Source organism: Notothenia rossii, assembly GCF_949606895.1.
Source record: "Notothenia rossii genome assembly, chromosome: 3".
Taxonomy (NCBI): domain Eukaryota; kingdom Metazoa; phylum Chordata; class Actinopteri; order Perciformes; family Nototheniidae; genus Notothenia; species Notothenia rossii.
The window spans coordinates 29,356,300-29,376,297 of record NC_136901.1 but is presented as its reverse complement, the minus strand read 5'-3'; the positions used below and the strand labels follow the sequence as shown (position 1 = coordinate 29,376,297).

Below are 19,998 nucleotides of genomic sequence, written 5' to 3'. Positions count from 1 at the left end.
ATTCATCACACATCATTTCCTCAGATATTGACCTCTGACCCCTCCCTTAGGCTGTGTTTGTGTTGAGGGGAACCTGCCTCTGTCTGAACCGTCACTCTGCAGCCTCCCCAGAGGGAAACATGTGCTGCTAAAGCCTCTGATGGTGAATCCACCCTCTGTACCCAGCATGTGTTTCTGTCTCTGTCTGTACGTCTAATCATTGTCTCCTCAGTCCTCCAGTGTTTTAGGCATGCTGCTCATTAGCCAGACAATGGCCACTTACGATGACATGTCGTTCAGGGCAATATGTCAGAAAACCCCTGGGATGAAAGAAAGGAGGGTGGCAGCAGACAGAGTGTGCTTGGAAAGAAAGAGGAGAGGTGACTGTGAAGGGAATGACAGGGAGAGACAGCTTGAGAACAAAAGAAACACTGTGTGCAGGTTTTGCATTACAACATCCCTGAATAAAGAAACAGCAGGACCTCAGTTCAATCGGCCTCTCTGCACGGTAACGTTACAAGCCATGAGTCACAATGCCCTGACCTCTGTGCGTGTGAGACGTAGTAGTACAAGCCTCAGCTCCATGCATGCACCAGCCGCACCTCTGCAGCCCAAACTGAGGCCGGCGCTCCATTCAGTGTGTGCCGGCTCCCCTCCCCTTACATCACCGCGTCTGGAGGCGGAAGGCGGGGTGCAAGATTAATGATGGTACTAACCGCGTATTTATCATCCGGCTGGAGAGTAATGCGACACCTTTCTAATCTGAATATATTTCATTGGGCTGTTATGGCACTCAGCCCTGGGCCTCGTGTGTGTGTGTGTGTGTGTGTGTGTGTGTGTGTGTGTGTGTGTGTGTGTGTGTGTGTGTGTGTGTGTGTGTGTGTGTGTGTGTGTGTGTGTGTGTGTGTGTGTGTGTGTGTGTGTGTGTGTGTGTGTGTGTGTGTGTGTGTGTGTGTGTGTGTGTGTGTGTGTGTGTGTGTGTGTGTGTGTGCAAAACTGGAAGTATATTTGAATGTTAATCATATCTGCATAAGATTGTGCGTGAGAATGTGTGCTCGTAAAGGCATGTGAGGACTGAGATACCAAGCAGCCACCATGAACGCTGTCTGCCCCGGCCAAACGGCCCCGTGGTAATTAGATAAAGATGAAGTTCCTCTTTCGAGCACGTTGGGGCCACGCTCCCCCAGATCCTCTCCTATGACTCCCAGTTGTCTTATCAGGTGGACACCCTCCTTCCATCCTCCTCTCCATCTCATTCTCCTGCTACCTCTTTTTGGCACTCAGCATAAATCAAGATGGATGTCTCCCCACCAGAGATGTGGAGATAAGAAATGTGCAAGGCCAGGATGGGGCCTGATATGGCCTGCATTGGGCCGCTGCCTGTTAGATCGGCTTTACTCTCACTAGGGCTGAAGAGCTATAGAGGAACTGTGAAGTATAACGACCTGCTTAAGAGCATTTCTGCTGTTGAAGTAGATATTATATCAGAGCTTAGGCATGCACAAGAAAACAAACAAATTATCTTTCTTACCCTTTGTCATATTTACAGTTCCCGTACTAAACCATGCATGTTGGAGAATCTCAAACCAAGGCCGCAACAAAGTTCATGAAATATCTTCTGCATTCATTTTCATTTTCTGTTTCGGTGTTTGGTTTAACACATATGGGTCAAAGTGTGGTCATGTGCACTTCTACAGAAATAGCTTAAAAAATAAGATGTAGCACTGGTGATGGGAAAAAAGGATTTGCACAATTCAGTAAGAGCATATAACGACAGACATTAAAGTAATTAAATGTCTAAGTCCATAGCTAATTACAATCATTCACAAGGTACAGTCTTAGCTTGTACTCACAGGAATATCCATCTTAAGCGTTCACAGTATGAAGCATACCAGCAAACAATAGTCAACAATCACATCGGGGATGAAGGCGTTGAAGGGAGTACACACAGCACGCTTTCTCCCACAAATAGGTTTTCTCTCGGAGATTATGGCTTTTGCATTATTGTGTACAATCTGCCATTTATCCAAGTGAATGTGTTTCAGACTCTGAAGCTTATTGCGCGCCTCATTGTTCTAGTTCATTGTACAGAGACAAAGAGAGTAAGGGAGTTAGACAATGATTTTCCAAGGCATCCTAAAGACTAACTAACCTTCTCAGCTACCCATAATTACAATTATTCCATCACAACAGCAGCTGATAAAAACCTGAATAGATTATTACGTGAAGCTCACATTTCAGATCTGTTGACAGCAGATAGTGTTGATGCATTTGCTCTAATAACTAGATGTATTGGGATTACACAGTTCGTATGCCTGTCATTCTCAGGTACATCAATGCGGCTTGGAGTCACCTTAGCTTGACACATAAAGCCTGTTTATTTTAGAGGCACAAAGGGAAGAGTGCATTAGCCAAAAGTGACATCATCGAGTATTTTGTTAAAGCGTGAAGTTATTATCAGGAAATATTATGCCGTCACAATCAAATAATCAACCTTAGTTTCATTATCAAACATTTGCTGTTCCAACTACAGTACTTTCTTTACAGGGGTTCTATAACCATACTGTATGAATATTTTATATTAGATTCCAGCTCTTTATTAATTACGTTTTGCCGGTAATACCCATCAAATGTTCCTATTAATGCCCTGTGCAGCAAACAATGTGCTGTGAGTGCTTGTAGGTCACATCCTGTGGAAGGCTGCCATGCTGATTTGCAGGAGTGTACAGGTGTCTTTAGTGGCTAGATACTCAGCTTCGATGCCTTTACAACATTCCAACAATGGATTAACAGTATCACTTTGGAGTCTCAGGGACAGATTTCACACCTGTCATGTATGAGATCCAAGTTCATTTCATCACTAGTGCAGGACCCTTCCACCCTCCATCATGTCACAGAAGACTAATAGGTCTGTTGCTGCACAGCGCTGACTGACTCATGATGTTTCAGTGTCATCTCAGCCCTGAGCATGTTTGGCCAGACTTCAGCACCAGTCACCACAATAGAGCTCACATTACTCCCCAGAGGGTGGGGGGGCAGTTTATCTGTAGCAGTTAGCAGCTGGTGTCTGCCCCAAAGACTCAAACAGCCCCAAGCTAACGCTGCCACTTCAGATGCTAGTCATTTAGCAAACAAGTCAATCATGCACAAGCCAACTGCCAGCGACAGTCCAACATCCCTAGTGGTCCCAGAAATAGAGAGGGGGGGCGAAGAAGGGTCACAGCCTGATCCTTCATGGAAATAAAGTTCAATTGGTCATCAAGAAATCCGGGTGCAGCATGCTGCTTTAATGATTGTCGCTGTTGAAATTGCTGGTATTGCTAAAGAGCAGGGTCCTATAGAGTCCACCTCTGTAAATTGATTTTAGCCCAAGTCATGGTATTGTGGATAAGAGAACTAAGTTTAGAAGTTTTTGACAAATGTCTCAGCACTGACATATGGGAGAGATGATGTGGAATATGTGGCCACCCAAAAATGTTAGATGCTGGGATAGAAAATGAAATAGCAATCTCCCTACACTAAACTGCTGGTGTTGTTGGTACAATAACTGTGGAGACCTTAAAGAGTGCACAAATAAAAGTTCCTTTTCAAGTAAAAGAGTTTATTATTCACCAGATCAGAAATTCTACATCAGTGGTAAACATCACAACGTATATTTGTATTATCCTAGCTTTTGTAAGGCAGATAAAAAGATACATCTCCCTGTTGTATCTCATATTGTGTCTGAATAAAAAGTGCTTTTGATGCAGCACAGGAGACCCAACGGCTGAAACTCAATGAAAGCGCAAGTTTGACAACCGACAATGTCAGCGGCTTTAACTCACTGGCTGTCTTTTGTTGTTAGGCTTAACAGTAATGTGTCACACAAATGTTCACATCTATTGGATTCAACACATTTCTCAGGGATGTGAAATGTTTTTGCTTTTTAATGTTTTTCTTTCTTCATGAGTCTATTTCCCTCGAATGTTCTCCTTTAGTTCGTAGCTTTATTTAACTTCCCAGGTCAATGTTACCCAAAAATAGAAGTTGGAACAACTGGAGCAGCATTTGCATCAAATGAACAAAAAGACTTTACAAATCTCAATGTTTTGTGTCGCTAAAGCAAGAGAACAAATGCCTTAATCTATTGCTTCTTACAATATGTATTTTAATCAAATACATAGAATAACAGAATATAAAAACATTCATGAGGAAATTAAATATCAATACCGAACAAAAAAGTCCAGTCAGCTAAATCATGTTGTTGATTGAGTAAATCTACAGGTATAGTACATCACAGAATATGTGTTATATTAGAATAAGAACAACTGTTATTTAATCGTGAAATGTCATAAGCATCAGTTAATTGGGGGTAAGTCAAAGGTAGCTGAACTTGTAATTGTCACGAGTTTGCACAGTTTTAGAAACAACAACTTATGAAAGGATGTAACGTCATTGAAATGAATAGGCTTGGACATGTGAAAGAGTAAAGTACTCCACTGAAGAGACTCACTATATTTACTCATGACCGTCAGTCACTGTCTAAAGGTGAACTCATATTGGATTTACTCCAACAATCATGTGCCAAACAGACTAAGTGCAATGTAAACGGAAAAAGACGTGCATGCTAACAAGGTAACCCTCGAATTCAAGGTGACAGTCTGCTGCACACACAGGCGTATGCAACCCCCCTAAACACACACTAACACACACGCATTCACAGGCAAACACGTCTCCATCCCTGTAGTGGCCTCCTTGGCAAAATCTCAGTGCCAGTCTCTTAATGAAATGCTCAATTAGGGTCTTTAAATAGGTAATTATGCAGTGCCTAATCCCTTAGCTCCTGGGCCCTATCTCATTTAGATGACACTTGGGCAGGCGGAGTGGGAGGGGCAGGCACGGGGGCCCTAGTTTCTGTCATCAAAGCCCCTCCGCGGTGGCACAGGCGGCCCCGTTAATGATAAGGCACATCCAGGCAGTCAGTCAGCAGCGGCTCCCAGTGAGGGCTGCTGACAGCATGCGAGATGGCGATGTCAGGCTTGACAGTGTCTTAATCATGTTTGTGAGTGTTTGTGGGAGGATTGGGCTGGGTTGAGACGGGGGAGCTTGTATAAAAAACGTTTCTAAAGAGAATATTTGATTTAGAGCGGGAGCAGCAAAGACTTCTTGTGATGTGGGTTTATGTGCATTTTTTTCATGCGACGATTTCCAAGTTAATTCTACATGAAACAAGGACAGAGGCAGAGAAAACCACTTCCAAATGTCAAACTGTGTATTTGGCTTTATGCCAGGCATTGACAGATCGGTTTTGATTTTCATGTACTGACATTTGTTTGAAGGTGGCATTTGATTTGAATTTCAATCTCCAAACTGGGGCTGGAGAAAAAGACCTATTCATTCATTTTCAGCAGCATAATAACATGTCTTGTTCCACTGCTACAATATACTATCACTGACGGGGAAATGCTCTTGTTTGGTTGCTAACGTAGAAATGGCAAGCATTTGTCTTAGTGAAACGACAAAGGGGGAATTGTTGCTTTTGCCTCGGGGTGAACCATTGCTCTCCCTCGACTGAGTTGCACAAGCAGCTTGCACTGCCTTTCATGAGAACAATAGCTTAGCTTGGCTAAAACACCTTTCAAGGACATACAAGAACAAACAAAAGTTTAGCTTTTCAAACCTATTAATCAGCAGCTCCCACATCAAAGAGCTCAGTAAAGTTTAGTAAGAATCCTTGAACCACTGTAACATTGAAGCAGCTTTCTAAAATGCTGTTCATCCACACTCTGCATGTCCTCTGAGAGCCTTATCAGGATGTAGATGGAAAAGCAGAAACAACACAATGTCACTCATATCTTTGTATTCAGCTAAAACACCTCATATCTGTGATAATATATTGTTGTCCCGTTGCCCTCTCTGTTGTCACGGATGTATTGTCATTCAAAAACGATTTGATAAGCTGCTGAATTTCTTATTGAATCAGAGTCATCTTAAAAGCACCAGTGTTCATAATACACTGAACAAAAGAATGGCTGTCATTGTCCAAATGAACATCAGTTTGATCAGCTCTGGAAACCTACAATAATACATACATTATATTGAAAGGGCAACACGTTCACCTTTTAGCTGCCTGTAAATCAGAGGAGGCAGGAAAACTCGACTTGAATCGATGCAAAAGATCATATGAGGTGTGCATGTATTGAAACATCCGCAGTATCGCCTAATGTACTCGTCGTTGCCACCATAATGTGGCGTTACATTTTAGCTCAGGGTATATCAACGCAAATTAGCATTTAGATAATGGGAGACACTTGACATTTTAATTATTTTGCTGCCCTATGAGTGTAGCATGTATGCCCCGAGCGGCTCCTTACATCCTTCATGTACGCCTAAGTAGTGCATTTACATACCAAACGGCTTGGCTTGTGTACAAAAGCCACTAAAATGTCACTGCTGCACAATGTACCTTGGTGTTCAATTGTTTCAAAAAGATAAGGAAGCATATTGTCGTTGACTTATGTATTAGGGGGCAACACAATTCCCAGCGCTGCATTATTCAGTTATTTCCCACAGAACTGTGATGTTCCTGCCATGGCGGCGTTTGCAAAGGAATGCTGTTTTGTCTGTTTGTGGGCTCTGTGTTTTCCATAAAACTACATGAGCTCTGGCTGGGAACAACCTCCCTCTCACCCTTCTTCCTCTCTCTCATTTTCTCTGCCTCACGGAAGTCAGATTATTCATCCTCCCACAGACCGTTGCTGTGTTGGGGGTAGATGTCAAAGTGCCAGGAGCATGTGGTGAAAGGATATGTGTGCCTGCTCTCTGCTTCTGTGAGGCTATTTGTGCACATGCCTGCCTGACTTTACATTTTTGAGAATGTATGTGTGGGAGTTGCATGTTTTTAGATGGGATTTTGTTGATTGGATTCAGACCTAAGCACCAGTTTGTTCTTTTAAAAGGTGCCAGGTTCAGGTACCTGTTGGAAACAATGGCTTTAGACAATCCTCAAAACTATCATCTCCTCTGCATCAAAGCCTGTTTCTCATTCCTCTTTCCTTTCGTTCATCTCTCGCTGCCTCTATTGGCGTACAAGCACCGACGGAGCTTGACAAAAGCTGGCAGTGAGGCATATTCCCTTGCTTCCCTCCCTACAGCACCCTCCCTTCTTCCTCGCCTCCTTCCTTTCTCTCCCCTCCTCCCCCTTCCTCTCTGCCTCCTTGGCTCGTTGATCCCCTTATCCATTATATTTCCAACCCTCTGCTTCACCCGCCCCTCATTCCTCTTTCTTTTTTCCTGGTTCATAATATGTAACATGATTTAGCCCTCCCCTGTTCATGCGGCATACATTTAATCCCATCCATTCCAGGTTGGCTGCTGCTGCTGCGTATACCATTTGTCTAATTCACCACCCATCCTGCCACACTCTCTGCTCCCAAAACAATAGACTCCTTAAGATTCAGCCTGTTTACATGATAACAAGCATTTTTCTCGTACTAAATGCTGATGCACAAGGTCAAGCATGACCCAAGTGGCTTCTGCTGGTGATACAGTAGCCGCCCTCAGTGTGACAAGCCAACACAAGAGAAGGCCGCCCAACATGCAGGCAATCATTTGAATAGTGTCCACAGCTCACACGCGCTCCTACAGAATGATGGTACTGCTTCGATCTGCTGCACATTGAAAAGGCATCCATTAGAGTTCAATAGGTAGTATGTTCACTGTGTCATCAAGGTCAAAGGACGTGATAATGCAGACAAAGATGAAATATGTTGCATTTTCTCGCCTTCTCCGCGTCCTTAAAGCTCACCCAATAGCTGTGTAACCTTGTGTGTTGGTAAGCTTTCAGGCAGCAGCACAACAGGGCACTGAGATAATCAGTCACTAGACTGCAGGTCAGGGTCTTGCACTGTGGGGACCATCCATCCTAACCCAACAGCTGCTGGGAAACATGGGGAGAGGAATGGGAGGAGAGAGGAAGATTGGTGAAGAGAGAAAATGAGAAAAAATAAGTGGTGAGCAGGTAGAGAGAAAAGTCAAGGCTGCTGAATACAAAAAGAGCACACAGTAGGAGTGGGAGAAGGAGGAGGAGTGTTTGTGAGTTCATTTTAGATACAAATGTGTGAGATCAAGGTCAGTTTGTGTTGGCTGGATTCTCATGAGGACAAAACCTTGCTCTTTGGACCCAAACATGGTCACAGTTTTCAAATTGCAACATTCTCTCCTTGACCTGTGTTTTCCAGTACAACCTTGTTTTACAGCTAGATGAAGATCTCTAACCTCTACAATCATTTGCAAAACACGGGAAACTTAAAAGGCACAATAATATTATAAAATGGTTCAAGAGCCAGGTGAATAAATGCTTTTTTACTCTATTTGTGGGGGTGACATTTAAAAGCCTTGATCATTGTGCAGATAGCAAAGGGGGGGGGTGGCTTTGAAATCTCCTGGCACTAATTTGCAGCGGACACACAGCTGAGATGGGATTGTGATAGCTTCATGTCCTCCAGCCGCAGCAGGTGCTTTTAAAGCAATTATATAAAAGACAAATGTCATCAGATGCAATTAGCTTCCTGCTGTGTGTTTTGTGATGGCTGATAAGAAAACAGATACAGTATAGATACAACCATCAGTTACAGCATTGGCTGCATTTGCTTGTCAAACACGAGGCTGTCTTGCAGGCAGAACTGTAAACCCTGACTTAGTTTCTCAGGCGGCACCACCCAGAGGATGGTTTATGACCGTGGGAGGCTTGTTTGAGGGAGGTCAGAAGAGGCAAAAAGGGAGGGGGGGAAAGAAAATAAATAAGTAAAGCAAATAAACTCCTCTGATGTGAGCTTGTCAGGGTCTTTCATGTGGAGGCTGCACTTGAGGGCATAGCTTAGCTTAGCTTGAGGGCTGTTATTACACATGCCGGCTGATCGGGAGCGATGTGTGAGAAACGGCCTTGTCACTCGCTCTTAAATCACAGCATCGCGGGCGGAAGAAAAGTAGCAGGAGATGAAAACAGTAAAATTGCACAGAAGAAAAAAAGAAGAAAAAAGTTCACAAAAGAGATTTGGTGTTAAAAAAATAAAAATAAAAGATGGCTTCAGCCACCATGTGAAACACATTGTGACTTTACCCAAACGTAACCCCTCTTGATGAGGAAGTGAGGATTGCAAAGGAAGTAGATGTGTGAGGGTGGGAAGCTGTGCCTTTGATAAGCTTATTTTATAATTCTGCTCATATGATGGTTAAAAGAAAAAACCCTTTGGGCACTCACTGTGAGGGGGGGCTGTCACAGACGGTCATTTTTAACTGTTTCCAAATTGGAAAAATTGCCCTATTATGTTCTTTGATCTTGAGGCCTTCATTTAAACAATTTCCCAAATTATGATCAATGAAGTGTATGTAGTCTTATAAACTGAGTGTATGAATATTCTCCTTATCCCTGCTCACTTGCCAACTTTGATGCCACGACAACTTTGATTTCTCAGAGAGACAAAACAAAAGCCTGGTTCCCTAATTCTTCACTCACGAGGAGGGAGATGTGTGGGTACCACTTTACAATAAGACTACCCTTATAAAGGGTTTACGAATAGTTTGTAATTAATTTATTAATTAGGTTGTGAACACTTTATAAATCATTAATACGCTTTTATAAGACATGAGATAAACAGGGCAACTGTGACCGGTTGCTTGCCAAATAGTGAGCCCACATTTATCTGTATGACTTAACCTTATATTGGCTGCCTAGTTTACTTCATCTTCTTCATCAGCTAGCATCCTTGGTATCTGTTGTTCACCGAGTTGATTCTCCCCCCATCCATCTTGATGTTTCTTGGCATCTCTTATGACCATCTATTAGTGAGTGACTAACATTTATAACTACTGAAAGGGTGCATTGTTTTTAAGTTTAATACACATGTCCATTTATGAATGAGTTATTACATTCACGCTTACCTAATACACATTTTTCACATGAAATGCAAAGTAAGATGCAACAGAACCAAGCAAAACATTTTATTCACGAAAATCATGAAGAAAATCAGGACTCAAAATAATGACTATTTAGTATGACTGATACACATATGTAAACATAAAAGCTTTTCTCAGACATAAATGAAAGAATTGGTAAGACATAATGGTACTCAGACTGGAAAGGCTTTGTGTATATCCTTGAACGTCTGAAGACCCATTTATTCCTTCTGCAGGTATGTCCAAAGTGTCCCCGTGCATACTAACACAAAATAAATCATAACATCATCTAAGTTAAAAACAAAATGCACACACATTACAGTAGAAATTGTTGCACAACATGTTTCAAAATGTGTTTACATATATAGCTACAGTACCACTTGCTTACATGCTAACCCAAGCCTTAACATTAATTAACGTTAGCTGACTAAAAACAGAAGCAACACATAAATAAAATACTCAAATTTCACTTTCCGCAAAACCGCATTCATGCACCGTCTGTTTTAACCGCAAAGCGAGTCACAATAGTCCGATATAAGCATGAATAATAGTCCACAAGGCACCAGCACAACAAAAACGGCCGAGTTCAAGTTATGTTCCTCGGATGAGTTGAGCAGGCTGAGCCCCTGTAGCATCACAGAGCTGCTAGCAGAGAGACAGGAAGCTAACAACAGCAGTCACTGGAATTACCTGTCACCTGTACCAAGCCCTAATGTAAGCATTACTTTAAGGCTTAATATAACTTAACAACATTATAAATGGTAGTAACTAGTAACTCATTAATAAATGTTAATTTGTTGTACACTTTATAAGGCTCCCTTTTGGCAGTTATGAATGTTAGTAACTCATAAATAAATGGTTATAAGGAGATGCCAAGAAACATCACGATGGATGGGGGGAGAATCAACTCTGAACAACAAATACCAAGGATGCTGGCTGATGAAGAAGACAAAGTAAGCTAGTGCCAATATAAGGCTTAGTCATCTTGCCAAATAGTGAGACGTATGAAAACTATGTTAGAACTGGTTTATAAATGGTTCTGAATGATTAATAAAGTGTTTACAACCTAATTAATAACCTCATTATAAACCCTTTATGAATCCTTCATAAGGGTAGTCTTATTGTAAAGTGGTACCGAGGTGTGTACCTATTTTAACTTTTATATAAAAATTATTTTAAACCTGACTTTCATACATCATTGTTTTGTATGTAAGTTTTCCCTAATCTAAAATATAGCAGTAGAATGTAAATGATCAATTATGTCCTGCATTTGCTAAACAAATGCTGAATAATTCAACAACTTTGGAATGATAATCAGGTAAGATAATTTGTGTAATGACACAGGGAGCTATTTGTTTATTATCCGTCTAATAACTATTTAATTGTTGGAAATACTGTTAATTAATGAAGTCTGCATATAATTAGAAAAAGTACGGAGCAAAGTTGAAAGCAATAACAACAAAGACAAATAAATACAGTCGAAAGAATGTCTTGATTTGCAATAAGATTGAATTCTACAAAACAAATTGGTTCTGATGTAATATTGCAGCAGCATGTTGACTATGATGTTTATTGATTGTGTTTTATTAAGATAATATTAATTAATCTAAAATATCAATGTTGACATCAATCCTGTGAAATTCCTACTGTGCTTTCCTCTGCTAGCGTAAACTATTGTGCATTTATCAGGGTGTATTTTTGGAAAATATGTTTATTATGCGCCATGTCAACAGTAAACAAAAAGAGCGCTGTTGGAGTACTGACTCTTCTCCTCCTCTCTGCTGCTTAACTTAAACTTTAAAGTGCTTCAAGAAGAGAGATCACAGAGATATTTGCAGAGCTACAGCCCTGCATATCATTGTAGTCTCAAAGTTTGCATGCAGGGGGGTAATTACTGCATTCTCTAAGTCTGCTGGTCCTGAGGGAAATAGAAAGTCCTGCCTCATAAAACGAAACAAATTCCTATTTGCTGTGCCTGGCTGGGCATGAGACCCGGTGCAGTATGGATCACATCCTCGGCTTTTTTGCAGCGCTTCATCCTTGCATGTGTTGAGCTAATTACAGAGAGTTGGCCTTAATAGATTTGGTGGCATTCTTGTGGCTGCTTTGGTCTGTTAGCATAACATATTGTGAATCCACTCTTTACTTCAAGTTCAAGTCAGCTAGTGCATGAGCCTGAAATTAAAAACACCCCGTTTAAAACATTCCCCGGAGCCAGCCAAAGGGGAACTTGCACGAAGGATGGGCATAATGTGGTAGGTCTGTTCTGCTCAGCCCCATGTTGGATTAGTTAAATACGCCGCCATCAGTAGCAATCTAGTGTCAGCACTTGTTCCCCACGGCTTTGTACTCGAGTTGCCAAAATATCACAGCATGTGCGAGAACATGGAAAGACCAAACTACCATGAAGCTGATGTTGTGAGCCTGCTGTTGCTTGCTCATAACCATTCTGCCTGCATCCTTTCCCATGACAAGTTTATTGGAATATAAGATAAATACGACTGATTCTCTTCTTTTTTTTCGCCCTCAGTATTATTGCTTGTCTAAATGGAGCAGAATACCAAACACGCACTGAAATGAGAACAGAGACAAACCATTATGGAGAGTATAAACATCCAACCCTCCTTCTCTTTCACATTTCTGATAAGGATCATGAAGAAGGAGAGAGAGTATACATCTCAACAGCCCCTTTCTTTTTCTTGCCACACACTCCCCCCTTTTCTAATTAACATTGTGCATGTTGTCAGGCTTTGTTTAATAATGCATGATTGCTATCAGCGGCAAAATCCTTTGAATGAAGCACCACTGAATAGGAACACAATAATACCACCAGGGGCTCAGGAAGACAGACGAGATTTGTTTTTTTTCCTTCTATTGTAATAAATGTTCAATGGAAAGCTTCAATGCCACCAAATGTATGAACGTGGAGTTGAAGAGTAAAATGGCCATGTTGGGGATAACATGAGCAAAGGTGGTGACGCCTATTTATGTTGACACATGGGAGCGGAAAGGATAATGTGTACCCATGCTCATACATGCAATTACACACGCATGAGCACAAGCTTTTACAACAAAAAAAGCTGCAGCATTTAGACTACAGTAAATCCATTGTGAGATAACAATACTGCTGCCTCTGTGCCAGGTCTGCCAGGTGGCGCTTCTCCCCTCCACGCATTAGGAAGGATCTACAGTGCAATTTTCTTGTAAAAATTAACACCACAAATCAACACCGGATATAATTGCTTTCATTTTTGGTATAAATCAAGGTTTTTGCAGGGTGTGCTTATTTAGCTTCTCCTTGCATTTACTCAAATGGCAGCCTCTCGGTTGTCACACCGGTGGTTACACAACATACAGATGGTTCTCTTTGCCTCTATCAGCGTGTGTGTGTGTCGGGTGGGGTGGGAGGGCTGCTGAGTATAGTTTCTTGTGTGCTGCCTAGTGTCATGTCATTATGTAAATTTGCACATTAATTAATTCAAAGGCTCTCAGCTAGCTTTGGTTGGTCAGATGTGTAAAACAATGAGTGGAGGACGATCGCGCTGCAGCTCTGTCCCCTGACGCCCTGCTCAGGTTTTTCACTCCAATTGATTCTAATCTAATTCACAGTCGCTACAAACACTGCTCATGTGAAATTTCTGTCTAGTGTGTATTTGTATATTGTGTTTGTGTGTCGGTGGTGGTGTGAGCGGGGGATGAGATTGCTTCAAATTGATTCCCTTCGCCAAACGTCCCCCGCTCTTGCGCTTGCTGCTAGCCCTACGGCGCTGGGAGACAGGTAGTCGTGTCTATCTCCCCCCAACACAAATCGAGTGTGACAGGTGCGCTATCTTCCCGTCTTTTCTGCCATTTACAGCCCACAGAAATGAAAGAGGGAGAGCTAGGGGCGAGAAAGAGGATGATTGGTAACAGGGAAATTAGCTACTTTGTCATCATTGGGCCTGCTGGGGGGGGGGGGGGGGGGGGGTTGTTTTCCTTGTTTTTCATTGGGAGGCGGTCAAATCTGCAGATTAACAGTGTAATCAATTATTATATCTAGCAAAATAAGTAATATTGCTGCCTCCTGATGAAACAGTTATCGAAGCAGCAGGGTGCCCCAAACTTCAAGACATCAAACAGCTTTGATCTCACGCAGCTTGAAGAGTCTGAAATGTCTGAAAACAACAGCACCCTGCCGAACAAATGCAAACCTGCTAGCATGCTAACCAGCAGTTCAGCATGTCATCAAAGCTCACACACTTGGATTAGCTGTGAGCCGTGACACAAGCCGAAGTCTACCGCAGAGCATCCATCACTGAGGATCAAGTTGTGGCTTAAGCAAATGGATGACAAGGGATAGAGCGCGTCTGCAGCTAATACTGGCTCACTGTATCACATTGATTTTCACAGCCAATATAGTGGCCCTTAAATAAAGGGCAGAAGCATGAATGGACACTTGGCCACTCTGTTTTATAGATTTCATGAGTTGTTTGATTGGTGCTAAAGTGAACATGTGTGTGTGTGTGTGCTAAAGCTAAGCTAATCCATCACTTTGTATCCTTATTTAGAGCTATTATAGCATCAGCTATGGATTACATACATGTGGCGTGAGAAGCATTAGATGAATTGGTTTGTTGCATGTGTGTATCATAATGTAACTGAAAGACAGGATTCTTATCTTGTGTTATACTTTAAAGAAAAAGCCTCAGTAGTTTCACAGAAGTCAAATTGTCTTCGAATTGCAAAACTATGAAAAAGCTTGGAGAATTTATGAACATTTCCTGTGTTTCCCGACTTTCTACAGAGGCGCTTTAATGTGAAAGATATCAACACTGATCTGAGGAGGGCTTAAAATGTACTCTTATTATACAGCGAATTTAATTGGTGCTCGCGACTAAAGCTGTGAAGACAAAATCGTATTAGTCCACGCTTTCATCTGCGTGGTTTCTCCCTCTATCGCTCTGCCTCTCATGCACACGTGCACACGCATTGTGTGAAGTGACTATTCCATTTAGAGAACTGTCAGAACATACCCTGTGAGCACATCAGCCTCTTCCTCTCCTCTGTCAGCTCCAGCCGAGGCTGTGTGGGGGTATGTCAGAAATGTGCAGGGATAGATAAAACCTGTGGAGCCAAACAGCTTTGTTTCATTCACTCTGTTTCTCTCTCCTTCTCCCTCCCTTCCTCCCTCTTTCCATCCCTCCTTGCCTTGCTTAGGCTGTGAATACCCTGCATCTGAGAAATCAGACCAGACTGACTCACAGGGCTCTGTGAGCCAGCTCCACTGAGGCTGCCAAAGCATGCTGGTGCCAAGCTGTCCCACCATGCACAGAGCCAGACCCACGCTGCTGCTGCTGCCGCTGCTGCTGGCCCTGGGTCTGCTCCTGCACCTCGCCGACGCTCAAAGTAAGTGAACTCTCGGCTTTCACGGCCTTCAAGTGTTGTATACTGCTGTGCTGGGGGTAAGGGGCTTATCTTTCATTCATCAGACACATCAATACTTCATGTCAGTCACAAACAACTCCTATAAATACCTAATGAATGCATGAAACGTATTCATGAAACAAACATGCCGATCTGCACTATGATGGAGACAGTGTGAAGAATACAATTATTTGGGGAAATACCTTGTCTGTATTGGATATATTAAATATTCAATTGAAAGTACAGTCAAAGATGACTCAAAGGGAGAACAATGTATACTAAACTAAACCTCTGTGCTCACCTTAAATCTGACTTCAAGAGATTTTCACGAGTCTCAACTTTATCGCTAATTAAGGTCCAAAATACAAGTATGAGACACAAATGCAATGTGAAAACTTGTGAAGTCTCCACGGTGCATTTAGTGAGAATAAAAGGTACGTTTTTGGACAGGAAAACAACGCACACATATTGCAAAATGATCGATCTCTTTATCTCACCAAACTATCACAATGTGTTCCAGTCCCTATTTTACAACAATTCATTTTCTGCTGCAAAACTATGATGTGAAACCAGCAATGCCCCGGCCCCAGCAGAGAATCTCATCATGAGAAGTCATTGGAATTGAGTTACTTGACATCAGACACCTGCCCATTGATGTGTGACAACAGTTTTCAAACCTCATTGAGCCCTGCTCCTGCACCACAGCACCCCCCTCCCACCCTGTTCTTTTTTTTTACACTAAGATCCATGAATCATTAGCTTCTGGAGTCACAGAGGGATGAATAAAAGTTATATTGCTCCCCTCGCACCCACTGAAATCCCCTCAGTTCAGCCAAATATCTTTGACTGAAGGGATCATTCACCCAAGGTCATATACAACAGAGCCACGAAAAAGTAAAATTGATGGGATGGACTCACAACTTTTTGCTTGAGAAATGTTCCTTGCATTCTGCTCAAATGTGTTTTATTTTTTCTTCCCTGGCTCCCGCCACATATGTCTCACAGCGGGTGCGAGGCAAGCGGAAAAATGTTTTCTCCGTTTATTCCCCTTTTTATGTGCAGCCGCAGGATTTATTGACACAATTCAATTACGAGACCTTCCTAATATGGCGTTAACAGTCGATAAACGTTACCATTGAGGGGGCTCTTTAGGAGTAATCTTTTCAGAAAGTCCCATCTCCTACAGAGCGGTGTGAATTTAGACAACGGCATTTAATGAGATAAAGCACGATTGCCAAAAACTTCAACTCGTGTGTCCAGACATATCACTCGAGCACACATGTTACAAAAACCTGCACAAGTGTCGTCAGCAGCCTCCACATACACGCCTCCGTGCTCACCACCCACCCAACCCCCTCCCCATTAATGTCATTCCTTTAGCAGTGTGTCTGTGGGCAGCTGTTGCTTCAGACAGCTGTGCTGGGTCATCATCTCAAAGCCAAAACAAACTTTTCACGAGTGGCTGTGTTAATGACGGAGGGTGTGTGTGGGAGTCAGGGGGGGTCACGGGGGTGAGGTGTGTACCCTGTCTGTAACCGAGGTAAGAGAGCACATCATCCTTTGGGTTTATATGTCCTCCCCCCTCCTGCACATGTCTGTTCCTCCCCTGCCCAGCACCCTTCTATTGTTTTCCTTCCTAATCACTCTCTTGCCAATTGTCTCCTCATTTCTTTTTTGGGCTTTTTCTCTCTAATGTGTTTCCGCCTGCGCCTTTGTCTGCTCCCCACCTTCTCCCCCTTGCTGTTTGGAAGCAGTGCAACAGCCCCTTCCAGCGACTGAGCTGCTCCTTCATTTCCTCCACTGTGCCTCTGCACATGCAAACCCAGCCCAGACGCTCTGGTGTGTGCTGAGAACCAAAAAGCTTTGCTGAGTTTAGTCTGCTTCAGACTTCTCCCCCAGCACCAAACACAGGCTGTACTCAAAAGGGAAAGCTGCCCTCTGTTGGTGCTTTTAATCCGTTTGGGTGTGAGCTATCCTCCGGCTGCTAACATGCTGGAGGATATGAGACATGAGAGAGCAGAACATGGCTGAGTCGGCCTGCTCAACAGATGGCCCGTTCCTCTGAGCCAGTCCTACCCAGTGGACACTGCAGCCCCCTTTTGAGAAGAATGCCATTCAGCCCCAGAACACTAGCAAATACTGCAAATATTTCCTGTTGAGATCATGATGGTTTCAGAAATGATCTTCGAGGGTTGTTTCTGTGTCGCCCTGATGGTTTGTTTTCTCTCGTCATTGTTTTGTCTTTGGCCTTCTCTCTCTGCTGCTCCCTCTCGTTTTCTCCTTCACCCTGTCCCCCCCCTCGCTCTTCAAATGCGGACCAATTAATTTGTGTGGCAAATTGGGTTTGGCAATAGCTTGAAAGAAGGGCATAATTGTCCCTGGTGAGCCAAGGGGACATCGCGCGCGAGAGAGGAAGAGCAGGGAGGCAACACACAATTCCTCTGTGTCATCTGCTAAAAGTGACGCAAAAAGGAAGCATCAGAGGAGGAGAGGGGGAGCAGCTGCACCTGGGCAGGGAAGAAGAGGAAAAAATAACAATGACAGTAGCCTAAAATTAACTCTATAGTGGTTGCGCCACACATAGACCTATGCTACAGTTCAAAACTGCTGACTGTCGAAGGATTTTTTTTTCTTCTTATCAAATAATACTTTTATAATCTAAAAATGCTAAAAGGGGAAATCTGGCTTCCACCCACACCGTGTTCGGCCCCATACCATGTCGGACCCCGTCACACATGGGCCTAATAGCGTTTTAATTGATTCCTCTCCTTTCTGTTGGATGGCATGGTGAGTCCCAGCGTGCCTCTCTTTAACACGTCAAATTAGTATCGACAGGCCCCTCCAGCCTCTCTAAACATTAAGATGTTAACACCCAGGCAACATCTCTCTCACTTATGGGTGTGTACAGCAGAAGGCATGCAGGCATCAAACGCATGTGCAAATCCTTTTGAGCTAGCAATCAAAGGTGAACCACATGGGACGTAAAACAGAAAATTGTCTATCGATGCAGACCTTCTTTTGACCCATTTCAGAGGGAGAAAAGCAAGATGGGTTCACACGGATGCAAAATTACTCACATTTGAACGTGAACATCAGATAAGCTGTTCTCATATTTCACACAGGAATTCAATTATCTTTCTGTTTTCTGTGAGAGGAATCAGTTCCCCATATGTTCACTATAAAGCTACACATTTATGATCGTAGAGCATCTCCTGCTCTGTGAGGAGTCGTTTGTTTAGCAGTGCTGCAGTAACAATCCAACAGCATCTGCCCCGGTTACATTTAGATGTAGTATTTTGTGGGTGGAATGCAGATGATCATAACGATGATTTGTAGAGCAGCGTGTTTATCAGGGAGATGCTAGTCGGATTGGATAAGTATATCTAAGCTAACACACAAAAACAACAAGATACACACATAGATACAAAGTCCCAATTACATGCATATGCACACACACACCCCTAAACAGGATCACCTTGTAGCAAGTCCGAGAGCTAATGATACTCTATTCCCCAGATGACATCAGCCTGTAATATGTGTGTTTTATGCATGCCTGGCCTAATATGAATTATTGTAATATAGTGTTGTATTTGCATATGAGCTTCCGGGCTGTACTGAAATTAGCATTTTTACAACAGCTCAAATTAAATCCCTCTGCTTAATTTGCCTGCATGCTAATTTGATTTAAATGGAGACTATTCCGTTCCCTTTTACACTCATGTCCCACATACACACCACGCACACACACACACACACACACACACACACACACACACACACACACACACACACACACACACACACACACACACACACACACACACACACACACACACACACACACACACACACACACACACACACACACACACACACACACACACACACACACACACACACACACTAATTCAAGCACAAACTGACGTATGTACTCTTAAGAGCTGCAGCCTACATATTCCACACACATTGCCTGGCACACCAAATTAGACACACAAATAAAGACACATGCAATCCTACATGTTTGTTTTTCCACATAAAATGACATATAACCAAAGGGAAAACTAAACTAGTAGAGATTTTCTATCCAACTTTAAATCACTTTAATTCCCAGAGGCTACCCCCCTCGTTCATCATCCTGCCGGACACTGCTCAAGTGGAAATCTCATTGTTGGCTCCACTCGTTCATTTCAAAACGCGCCTTTGCACAGAACGCCTTTAAAAAAAACATCAACATCTCCAAGAGGATAGAGCGCATCATGCTGTACACTTCAGATCCAAGTCGTGAAAACACCTTCGCTGAGATTGCCAGCAGGTAATTACCATGTGGTTGTTTGGATGAAGACCTTATGACAACACTGGGAATCTGAGATAAAAACAATGTTATCAGTGCCATGCAAGATGCTTCTCGCTCACAGGTTGAACTAAATGAGTACGAAGTCATTACCATTTTCTTTGGAGCCTGTACCAGCTCCTTGTCAACACTGTGCAATTATGTCTAAAGGTTTTATCAGGGTCATTATTAACTCCATGAATGCTGATTTCTAAGGCAGCTATGCACAAGTGTATTATTTGGAGCCTTTCGCCTCATCTATGGATTGCAGTCATTCTTCCTTGCACTTAGACCACAGAACCACACAAAGACAAGCAATTTCAGCCCAGTCCTGACCCTCCCACTCTTAA

The 19,998-nt window shown here is 42.8% G+C and overlaps 1 protein-coding gene across 28 annotated transcripts in view; it reads left to right on the top strand.

Moving 5' to 3' along the window:
* LOC307031874 (receptor-type tyrosine-protein phosphatase delta) overlaps positions 1-19,998 on the top strand; it is a 121,858-nt gene that overhangs the window by 18,035 nt on the left and 83,825 nt on the right. For all 28 annotated transcript variants that reach the window (XM_079669408.1, XM_079669383.1, XM_079669406.1 and 25 more), the window contains exon 2: positions 15,112-15,300. In XM_079669408.1, coding sequence (XP_079525534.1) covers positions 15,195-15,300 — 106 coding nt within the window. In that variant the 5' untranslated portion in view covers positions 15,112-15,194. The remainder of the gene's footprint in view (positions 1-15,111; positions 15,301-19,998) is intronic.